Source organism: Danio rerio, chromosome 17, assembly GCF_052040795.2.
Source record: "Danio rerio strain M-AB ecotype USA chromosome 17, GRCz13ab, whole genome shotgun sequence".
In the NCBI taxonomy this organism is placed as follows: Eukaryota; Metazoa; Chordata; class Actinopteri; order Cypriniformes; family Danionidae; genus Danio; species Danio rerio.
Window position 1 is genome coordinate 21,355,552 of NC_141037.1, and position 12,084 is coordinate 21,367,635.

The 12,084-nt window shown below is 36.6% G+C and overlaps 1 protein-coding gene across 1 annotated transcript in view; it reads right to left on the minus strand.

Moving 5' to 3' along the window:
* The window catches only part of ryr2b (ryanodine receptor 2b (cardiac)), a 119,809-nt gene extending 108,669 nt beyond the window's left edge, over nucleotides 1–11,140 (minus strand). The window contains exons 1-8 of the mRNA NM_001442678.1: nucleotides 10,993–11,140; nucleotides 6,137–6,253; nucleotides 5,903–6,007; nucleotides 4,520–4,594; nucleotides 4,327–4,405; nucleotides 4,106–4,218; nucleotides 3,158–3,275; nucleotides 61–157 (exon numbers count right to left, since the gene is read on the minus strand). Coding sequence (NP_001429607.1) covers nucleotides 61–157; nucleotides 3,158–3,275; nucleotides 4,106–4,218; nucleotides 4,327–4,405; nucleotides 4,520–4,594; nucleotides 5,903–6,007; nucleotides 6,137–6,253; nucleotides 10,993–11,037 — 749 coding nt within the window. The 5' untranslated portion in view covers nucleotides 11,038–11,140. The remainder of the gene's footprint in view (nucleotides 1–60; nucleotides 158–3,157; nucleotides 3,276–4,105; nucleotides 4,219–4,326; nucleotides 4,406–4,519; nucleotides 4,595–5,902; nucleotides 6,008–6,136; nucleotides 6,254–10,992) is intronic.
* Between the last annotated feature and the right edge of the window lie 944 nt (nucleotides 11,141–12,084).

Sequence of the window (12,084 nt, forward strand, 5' to 3'; positions counted from 1 at the left end):
GAAATATGATGTAATAAATGTCATTAATTTATGTCCTATAGTTAAGATGACCTCTCTGACCTGTGCTGGTCTGGTTTGTGTTTGGCTGCACGGATGGTCAAACACTCATCTGTGTGTCCATGTAGCAAACGAACAGTGTCACCTCCTCTCACATGACCTGTTCAAAGTCGATGTAAGATGACATATATATTACAAGACTCCTAATGTTTTTAAGACGGATAAAAAAACGATATTCCATAGATAATGAACAAAATATTGAATTCATATCAATATTAACATGATTAATGTAAATGTAAAAATAAAAACTCATTTTAGTAGGTTTTTAACATAAGTTTATTAAAGCAGTAGACATGAACACCTTTAAAGAATTGAATAACCTTTTTTTGTTTATAATTTTTTTTGTTTAGTTTGTGTTTTATTTTTAACATTTACAAAAAAATAATGAAAGCATATATATGGGTTAAAGATGAGATGTCCTATTTTGGTGTCCACAACAAAACAGATATGCTGGCTCCAAAGGCAGATACTGAATAGATATAGGTGTGATACTGAATAGGGCCTAGTGTGTGGACTTTGGGGGGTTTTACGATGTGGTCTCATGTTGATTAGTCAGTTTGTAATCATTAAGTATTAGTCTCAGTCTCAGTATTTGGGTTTTGGTCACAAGATCGAGAAAGACACAAAATAGGTGGTAAACTTTGCTCCGTCTTTTTTCCTGCTCTGCGCTTTACCTGCTCTGCTCCTCTCCAGCCCTGGACTCTCTATCTATAACTCTACTGCTATTAGGCTATCTTCGGGGCCTATCTTTCTCTGTCTTACCCTCCCCTGTCTCTCTCTCTCTCTCTCTCTCTCTCTCTCTCTCTCTCTTTCAGGTAACTTTGTTTTACATTTAAGCTGCGTACAATTAATTTTATATGTTTATATCATTATATGTTTTATTATTTTATACAGTTGTTTTTAAGTAATTCATTTGTAACCCTTGAAAATTATTGTCATTTCCAAGTATTTGTAAATTACTCTTGATTTAACATCAACACTTAATTGCTCCATAGTGCAATACAATACAATCACACAAAAGCAACACTCTCCCACATTTTTAGCTATTAATGCTACCCTTATTTCCGTTTTTGGTATAAGACTGCAGAAGGATGGTTTGAATAGACATGTACAGTTTTCACCATCATACTAGTAACTTTTTAGTCATTTGGCAGAGCTACAGTAGTTAAAAAGCCATTCTTTACAAAAAAAAAACAAATAAAAAAGCGTGAATTTATATGCATTAAAAGTATATATAAAACAAAGGTTTTGTTTTCATTTTCCAGCTATGAGAGCGCAACTGGACTAACGTATGGATCAGTGCCCGCGTCACGCGGCAGAAATACGTTTGTACGGAACATGATTTTCGTATCTGGAAATCCGTATTTGCTGCTCGTCTCCTTTTAAAAAAGATGCAGCTCCAGTTGATGTTGATAGTCCTGTCTCTACAGATTCTGACCTACCGAGTGCATCCGAGTTACCGAGAAATGCAGAGGTTTTTTCTCTTATATGAAGTGCAGTGTCAAACATCCCGCTGTCATTAAACACAGTCACAGTCTTTCTCCTCTGCATCTGTGTGTTTCTTTTGCCTCTGTGAATATCAGCGCGTGCCTAAATGGAAAACTCCCATTCAAATCCTTCCCTCTTTCCCTCCCCCGACACTCCCACCTAAACAGAGCTAGACACACCCACTTTCCTGACTTTTTCCAAACTATGAGTGTGAAAACACCCTGCTGAAACACAAGGGTTTCATGGCCCTTTAAAGGTGCAGTATGTAAGTTTGACACCCAGTGGTTGAACTAGGTATTGCACTCCTGATCAAAACAAACAGAAGTAGCTTAATACTTCATTACCTGTGACTCGTTTGTGTTCTGAAACTGACCAAATGTGCCTGGTTGAACACTATATCAATAAAGTGTTTAGACTTTTAAAAACACTGTTGTAATACATTCAGCCACTAAACATTGTTCTTATGATGTTTTTCAACAGGAGGAAAGTGTGAATTACTCCAAACACTTCAGATAAAATCTGTGTGTGTTGGTAAATGCAAAGCTATTTATGAAATCCAAGCATAACACTGTATGACAGCGCTTCAGATTACTGTTCAAGAGCCTACAGCTAATCAATCTGTTAGATTCTGGAGTGCATTACTGGTCTAAAGAAAATTATAAATGATAAACTATCTTAAATAAAACATACACATTTATAGAGATGATATAAGTATAAAATTTCATAATTTATAGAATTTTCATAATTTCAAACTCACCTGGGAAATGATTTGTGATGGTTTGTGAGCACAAGTGCACACAGCATGTTATATCATCTAGTAATTGTAAGAAATAATTCCAAAATGCAATTGACTGTGTAAAGCCACATAAAACAACACAAAAATACAATGAATATGGCGAGTTCAACATGCCGAAAGCTAATCAGCCAGAGTCAGCTGAGGTAAAGTGAGGGTGACCAGCAAGACCGAGCTGTCACTCAAGTAGCCAAGCACTTAATTATGCAAACTTAATATAACCTAATATAAAGGAAACACATGAGTTATATAAAAAATTCAACCCCTCACAGTTGTCATGAAGGGTAATATTAGCAATATGATCCAAAATCGTTCTTTGTACCAGGCTGTAAACGCCATTTTTTCTGTTGTAAAGTTGGCCATTCTAACAATGGGCTCAATAGAAATTTGCTCCATATGGAGCAAGGACTAGTAGAATTTCGATGAATTGCAGCTTCAGTTACTTCTGTTTTGGCTTCCTGAGGGAGAGCGGGAGGTTGCCACTTGGGTTTTCCACCAAGGCAACCTGGAGTAGTGAAATATAATTGCCTAAACTAGCTGGTTAAAAGAACATATACAAAGAGAGAGTTCTGGCACGGAAAACCCATTTTCGTAGCATAATATCTGTCTTCAGCATTGTTTTACAAATAAACAAGAATGTTCACTTGGCATGTTTCTTAAATATCTGCAAACATATTACAGTATTTTTATGCTGTAGAAGAGTCAAAAACTTACACACAGCACCTTCACAATCTTTTGTTCAATCACAAGACCGACATAATTTGTTTAGCAGGCTCCTTCAGCGATTTCTAGAGATTACTAATGTGTGACTTCATTTACCCTGTGTTTTCACAGTCCCAGAGGAAACAGGGGCCACACTCCACAGCGTCTGCTGGAAGGCTGCATCCACTCGGCCAACACCACTGTCATTCCCTTCACCGTTAGTCCACGACACATGCTGCAAAGAGAGAGACAGGTGTCACATTGTATGTAATACAACCAAATACTAAAATGGCACCCCTGGAAAATATAAGCAACGAAAGCTACGACAAAAATGTCTTTATTGCTTTTAATCTTTCACTTAAATTATTAGCAAAAACAATGGCAATCTCAGAAAAATCTGAAAATATTTTGTTAAATTAATTTACTACACAAATTTACAGACACCTGCATGAATTCATATGAAAAAAGTATTGTTGAACAATATTTCCACTGATATTTTAAATATATTTTTTGTACACCTGTGTGATGAGGAAAAGAAAATTGTTCAACCATGACCTGCTGTTTCACAGGGTTGTAGATAAAGACCAAACCCGATCCAAAAAAAAAAAATAAGTGCTGCAATTTGCAGCAAATCCTCTTGAGCTTCACAAAATTGGAAGTGGCTATAAAAAAATAGAAAAACACTAAAAATGTCCTTTTCCGCTATCATTGTAGAATCTTCAAGAACAACAAAATTCCAGCTGTAAATGTTATAAATCAGCCTGAAAGTGGGCATTTGTTAGGAAGAGGGTAGGCCAAAAAGCTCCAAGAAACATGGCTGGAGAATTGCAGAAGTTAAATAATTATTTTGGTCAGAAAGTTTCCAATACTTAGAAGTGGCATTATTAACATAATCGCTCATTATTAACAAATAAGCCTCTACTGTGTTAATATTTTAGGGAAAAGATCAAAGGTAAAGCAATAAAGACATTTATTACAGCCTTCTTTGCTCATATTTACCAAGGACAGTAATATTAGTGGAATGCACTGTAGATCAACAGACAGACGTATGAATGATCCACTCACTAGGTATCTCTCTGAGGAAACACTAACTAAGATGAGGTCATCACCCACTCGCACTTTCTCACCCTCTGACCTCTGTTTGGAAGCAGGGTGAACCGTCCACCAGCACACCTCACCTGAAACCATACAATGCAACATCAAAAAATATGGCAGAATTGTTCCTCATCATGCTAGAAGACGAGAACATTAATTTCACAGTATACCATAGGAGAGTGTGAACTTACCTTTGGTGTCCTCCTGCAAACCGACATCGAAAGCCAGTTTGTCAGAGGAGAGCCCTGATGTAGACAGACAGCAAAGATACTGCAAGACAAAGATGCACAGGGCTTAAGGTTTACACTTTTTAGTACAAATATGGAAGCCACTAATGAATAAAAAAAGAAACATTTTAAAAGCTTTGCCTCGGTGGCCTCTTACCATGTCACTATAGGCATGCCGAAACAGCACAGCCTGACCATAAAGCAGAGTACGACGACCAGCCGCCTCATGTGACTGAAACAAAAGCAGTTGTTTTATTATTGTACCTATGATTTATTTAGCAATTCAAAAGTTGTTGACTGACACAAATTGTGACATTTCTTTACAACATTTCTTCAGACAAATGTTTAAAGGTTTGGAGCAGGTTAGATTTTATTTTCTGGTAGCACTTATCTAATAAAAATACAGCAAATTAGTAAAAGTAAATACTATTATATTTTTTTCATAACTGTAAACAGACTATAATGCACTTGCAGACTATAATGTTGGTTGGTTGGTTGGCTGAAATACCCAAAGAACAGAATTGTAATGCCTTAAGAAATCAGTTTTAGTTTTAATTTTTTTTTTTCTAAATTATTCCATTTACACTTTAGACATCCATTTTTCCATTTGTTTTATTTTTCTTGACTCTTTGTTGTTAAGCTCTTGTCTATTTAACTGAATTCAATAATAATTGTATTCATATAATTTTACAACAGTTATTCTTCTCTATTTCTTTGTTATTAACTCACTATTTCTTTCAAAACAGTTCTGTTTTTTTTTTAAATGTGTGCGCCACCAAAATCCAGTTTTATACAGTGAATTCCTTTTAATAACTGGATTCTGCAATTCCATCCACGTTTTCTGCATTGTGAAAATCAAAGAAAAATATTTTGTAACTTCATAAATATCTTCATTCTTACTTAAGGCCAATTTAAAGCACCTTCAATGAACCAAAAAATTTACTGACCCCATTCCCGGTTGGCACACAACATCATAAGACGTTAATATTAGGTTAGATTTAGGTCATGACATCAGGTGACCAAAATTCAATGTCTAACCGGTGTCTAAGGACAACGTTTTTGACGTCCAATAATGACGTCAAATATCGTTGATATTTGGTTGATTTCAGGTTGTGTTGGAAAGTGACCAAATTCTAACATCTGATAGATGTCATAGTGGTAACGTCCACACAACGTCAAGGTCTAGCACGATTAGACGTTGATATTTGGTTAGTTTTAGGTTGTGTTGGAAAGTGACCAAAATCCAACGTCTGATAGATGTCATAGTGGTAACGTCCACACAACGTCAGGGTCTAGCATGATTAGACATTGATATTTGGCTGGTTTTAGGTTGGACGTTGGACATTGATGTCGGCTTGATGTTGGGTTCTGACGTCAATGCGTTTTTCATTTTCAACAAAATCCAATGTCCCCATGACGTCATGTTGACATTCTGTGCCAGCAGGGTACATTTGAACAGATGAAAAAAAGAAAGTTCATCCACTAAACTGATAGATGTTCAATATTGCTAATTTCTGAAGTCTTTTTCCACATTACCCACCGCTGTACAAAGATCTTCACGATTGGCTAGCATCTCCTGCAGCGCTCGGACAGACAGACACTGGTCCAGAACAAACACACACACACACAGATCTGCTGGAACATTCTGTGAAACAAAGACAGATAGTATGAAAGCTTTCTGGGAGGTTGTTTTCCTGAAGAGTGTGATAATTCCCAAACCGTTAACAGAAAATAGTGACCAGTTTTGAAAACATGAAGTAACTGAGCATCTGACCTTTGAGTTGGAGGTGGACTCGAGAAAACAGAGGCGCTCACCAAAACCTTCTGCAGCTAAACACAATTTCTGCTGATGAGGGCCTGATGAGCAGCACCTCAACACTAACTCATCCCTCTGAAAAACACATTCATATTACAGGTGTACTTCACTCACTACAACAGAGAACACAGTTTACACTAATATCTCACCTTACATAATAAAAGCACATTATTATATTATATTAACTTAAAGAGCCCATATTATGGGTTTTTGAAAATTCTCCTCCATGTAGTGTGTAACACAGCTCTAAGTGAAGTGAAGTATCCAGCTAAGGCTTAAATCTGTAAGAGTACAGTGTTTAAAACGGTTGATTCATCTATTAAAGAGTCGACTCATAGTGCTTCAAACGAGTCGCCTTGATACCGAGTCATTAGGTGTTTCGCCATGAAGTACGAACGAAACCAAGTTATTCACGTGCACGCGCAAACCCAGGAGATTTCAAACCTGAGGCCCCGCCCTCTGACGCAGAAACGCAGACACACACACACACACACAAACATGCCGGTCGATTGAAGTCACACTGCAGATGCATATTATCGAATCTACCCAAAGATGAAACCTCAGCATTATAACCAAGCAGTTGGAAACTACTGGAAACTTCTGGAAACTACATGCTAAAAAGAACACTTCATCGGCGTTTGTTAAAGGAAGGATCAGTAAAGAGTAACTTACTGATGAACGTCAGGATGGGTTTCTTCCTCCATTTCTCAAGTGTAAGTACGTGCGATTAAAGTTGTTGCCTAGTTGACTCTAGCTTGCAAATGTATTTAGTTGTGATTTATTACTTGTAACCGCGTGTACTGTATCAGGTTAACTGGCTATATACTCTTATCACGTGCAAAGCCACGTTAAAAACGCGACGCGTGCTGCTTTGTTTACGGAGCTCCGTGGTAGAGGTCTGCATTCCCGCTGCGGGACCCGACCAGATTTCTGCGGCGCGGTAATAATTTTCCGAATAAATCGCGGGAGCGGTCGGTAACAGGTTTAATTTGGGACGGGAGCGGGCTGTCTAGCAATATCGCGGATATTGCTATGCGAATGAGAGAGAGAGAGAGCTTTGCCTGTGTGTCTGCTTAGTGCTTGTGTGTGTGTTTATACAGACAGCTTGGCTGTCTGGACTGTTTAGCTGGGTGATTTTCGGTTATGTTCTCCCCCGCTCTTTAGCGGGATCGGGCGCGGCGGGCAGAAAACGGGGCGGGTCGGGCACCGGGACAACAAATTCTTAATATTAGCGGGAGCGGTCGGGTTCAGGCTAAAAACTGGCGGGTGCGGGCGGAAGCGGGAGCGTTGTCGTCCGGAGGTGTGTTTGTGTGTGTGTGTGTGTGTGTGCGCGCGCGCAAGGACGAGGGCAATATGTGTGTTTGTGTGCATTTCACTCTCTTACTGAAGGCAGTCGACCAATCGCGACAGACTGTCATCGGTCCAATCAGCGCAGATTAGCTTCGCGCTAAGGACGGGTTTGGGAACAAATTTATCACTGGACGATTCATACGGGAGTCGCTGGGATAATTAGGTAAAAATAAATGCAGATTATAAGACCATGAAAGTGTTTTTTGACCTTGCATGCATATTAGACTGTTGTTGGAGACCCTTAAAACCAAGATATGACCCTATTTCATGTATAATATGGGCTCTTTAAACTCAACATTTACTTCAATATATAACTCAAAAGCAGGGGTTTTGGTTGAAGCTTAAAAATGCAAGCAGATCAAATAGTGTCAAAAAGACTCAAAGGATAATTTGAGATAATCAATAATTCAGACTTCATCTTGTAATTATTTTTAATTACATTTCTGAGAAAGTGAACATTCAAATCTGCACAATTTCAAAGGCTTTGTATAAATGCACATGCAAGTGCACACTACATACAAAAACCTCATTAATGGTGACAAAAATAAACATTCATTAAAATTCCTATCAGTGATTAAAGTTGGCATGAAACTTAAGTAATAGTTTATAGAAATAGTAAGCAATGTGTGGCCTATGGGCCAAAGAGGACACTTTTCTTATTTTGGAATTAAACAAAATTTTTAAAAAGTTATTTTATATATGCGTATATTTACATATTTTACACAGTTAGGTCTATAAACATTTGTACATCGACACAATTCTGACATTTTTGGCTTTATACACCAACACAATGGATCTGAAATGAAACGAACAAGATGTGCCTTAACTACAGACAGTCAGGTTTCATTTGAGGGTATTTACATCCAAATAAGGTGAACACTGTAGGAATTACAACAGTTTGCATTTGTGCATTTCACTTGTTTAGGGTCTAAAAGTAATTGGACAGAATAATAATCATAAATCAAACTTTCCCTTTTTAATACTTGCTCGCAAATCCTTTGCAGTCAATTACAGCCTGAAGTCTGCAACGCATAAACATCACCAGACCGCTGGGTTTCATTTCTGGTGGTGCTCTGCTAGGGCTCTACAGCAACTGTCTAAAGTTTCTGCATGTTCTTGGGACATTTCCTCTTCAGTTTTGTCTTCAGCAAGTTAAATGCATGCTCAATCAAATTCAGGTCAGGTGATTGACTTGGCCATTGCATAACATTCCACTTCTTTTCCTTCAAACACTCTTTGGTTGCTTTTGCAGTGTGCTTTGTGTCATTTTCCATCTGCACTGTGAAGCACCATCTAATGAGTTCTGAAGCCTTTGGCTTAATATGAGCAGAAAATATAGGTTGAAACACTTCAGAAATCATCCTGCTGCTTTTGTCAGCAGTCACATTATCAATAAATATTAGAAAACCAGTTCCATTGACAACATGGCCCCCGCCATGTCACTACTACCACCATGCCACCACTGCTCAATTCTTCCTTTCCTTCTCCATACTCTTCTCTTCCCATCACACTGATACAAGGGGATCTTGGTCTCTTTAGTCTACAGGATGTTGTTCCAGCACTGTGAAGGTTTTTTTTAGAACTCTAATCTAGTTTTCCTGTTTTGAGGCTCACCAATGGTTTACATCTTGTGGTAAATACATCCCTGTATTCACTCTGTTGAAGTCTTCTCTTGATTGTTGACTCTCTGACATAGAAACACCTACCTCCTGGAGAGTGTTCTTGATCTGGCCAACTGTTGTGAATGGTGTTTTCTTCACCAAGAATTCTTTGGTTGTCCACCACAGTTGTTTTCCGTGGTCTTCCAGGTCTTTTGGTGTTGCTGAGCTCACTGGTGCATTCCTTCTTTTTAAGAATGTTTCAAATAATTGTTTTGGCCATGTTTAATGTTTTTGCGATCTCTCTGGTGGGTTTGTTTTGTTTTTTCAGCTTAATGATGGCTTGCTTGAATACGTGACAGCTCTTTGGATCTCATCTTGAGAGTTGACAGTAAAAGATTCTAAATGTAAAGAGCACACTTGAAATGAACTCTTGACCATTTATCTGCTCATTGTAATTGGAGTCATGGGAGAATAGCACACACCTGGTCAAAGAACAGCTTAGAAGCCAACTGTCCAATTACTTTTGGACCCTTAACAGGTGGGAGGCACATACTGTATGCAAACCTTTGTAATTCCTACAGCGTTCACCTGATTTGGATGTAAATACCCTCAAATTAAAGCTGACAGTCTGTAGTTAAAGCAAGTTTTATATGTATGTATATATATATATATATATATATATATATATATATATATATATATATATATATATATATATATATATATATATATATATATATATATATATATATATTAAAGTGCAAACAAAGCATCTACTTTTTTGTAAACAACATGTGTGCAAAACAAAGGTCAAAATTTAAGATGACTAAAAGTTTAATTGTCATTTAGCATAAAAGCTATATTTTTGCACTTATTCTGACCTGAACTATACATAAAAGAATAAACGTTTTAATCAAAAACTTGTAATAAAAGTAATAAAAGAAATCAAATCAAAACATTGTTTACATTTTTAGTACCTGTGATTTATAAAACAAATAACATTCATAAAAAAAAAATTATAAACAAATAAAACCCCCATATGATAGATCCCATATTTTAGAGTGTGTTGTACCGTTACAGTGCAGCCTTATATGGACAGAATCTCAGCATATCAGTCTGTGAATGGAGAATTCCAACACCTCTAGCTTGTCATCAGAGTTTCAGTGATCAGCAGCGGCTCACAAACACACACCGTCTGACAGCTGTATCACTTCTATTATTAAGCTATTATTAGATTTGAAAAAGAATGATTTTGCAGTTATAAATCATTGTGCTAAAAGACATCAAGAGAAGCAGTGAATTAAGTTTGTGTGTGTGTGTGCATTAGAGAGAGAGAGAGAGAGAGAGAGCGAGAGAGAGAGAGAGAGCAGAGTGTCCCATTTATATCCGTTTTGGAGATATGGAGCTCACACACACTCTCCAGTTCCTCTGTTACTGATAACACAGTAAAAATAGACAACAGTGATATGGGTCAACTCTCTCAAATGTGATTTTAAACACTGTAAATCCCTGCACTGTAACTGTATATATAAGAATAGCCCCAATTATGCACAATATTGTAAGCAACTGCTTAAGTGAACACGTGATATTGCATTAAATAATAAAAAATATATTTACAATAATATCTGTGAAGCAACTTCAGATATGCTGGAAACATGTGTGCGCATACATACGAAAATATCTCTAAAAATCTTTTCTAAAGCATCTTTTCTAAAGCAATCTAAAACGTATGTTCAAGAAGCTAATTAATGACCAATTACATCAATCTAACAACAAATTAAACTTTAGAGTAATAATTAACACTTTTTCTACTATAAAGAAAAGGCACAGTGAATGCATCATAATATATTGCATTTTACTTACAGTTCGCAGAAACTGGATTTCGTCCTCCGCTTCTCCTATATCCATGTTCAGAGAATTTGGATGCGGTTTGTACAAGGAACTGTGTTTGTGTAAAGCAGAGAAGAGCTTCACTCACACAGCCACAGGTGCTGAACTCATCCCGGGACAGAGAGAGGCCACCATACCACCCATCATGATATAATGTGCTGCCATCTGATAAAGGTAAAGTGGGAAAGAACGGCCTTCTCCATATTTGGTCAGTTACAATGGAGAAAACAAGCAAGCAATGAGGAAAAATTAGAGAGAAAACACAAGCATAAAGAAGATAAATAATGAGAATACACTGTAAAAGATGATGAGCTCCACATAATTCCCCGAAAACAAATTGATTCAATTTCTTTTTTTCTTTCTTTACAAATGAAGTAGATTGAACATAAGACAATTAAATTGTTTTTAAAAAAAACTCAAGAATTGTGAAGTTTCAACTTATTTCCATAAGTAGTTTGAACAAGTTATTAATTACTTAAAGCTAATAAACAAGTAAACCAAAGCAACAAGTTGACATTACAAAAATAAAGTAAGTTAATTCATTGTAACTTGAAACTGTTAAGTAGACCTAATTTTTAAAATTATGCTAATTGTACTCACTTTTTCACAAGTCAACTCCCTTTTTACAGTGTCAGACTATTTTAGCACGTCTGTTTTCAAATAATTACTGTAATATTACATATTTGGTGCTTCATGAAGTCAATAAAGTCTACAATTGTAGTCTGTATGGACTTTAGAAGACACACTGGAGTATGGAAGAGCAGATTTATTATACTGTATGTCATTTTACAAAATACGGAAAAGCTTGAAAAAAAACCAATATGGGTGTATTGGGAAAAAAAAGTGATTGCTTTTTTTTTCTTTTTTTAAAGTGAGTACAATTAGCATAATTATAAAAATTCTGTCAACTTGACTGCTCCAAGTTACAATAGGTTTACTTACATTATTTTTGTAAAGTCAACTTGTTGCTTTTAAGGTAATTGGTTAACTCGCATTAAGTAACTAGTCACTTATTACAGTTCATTCACTTAATTGTTTGAACAAATTTAAATGGATTGTACATAA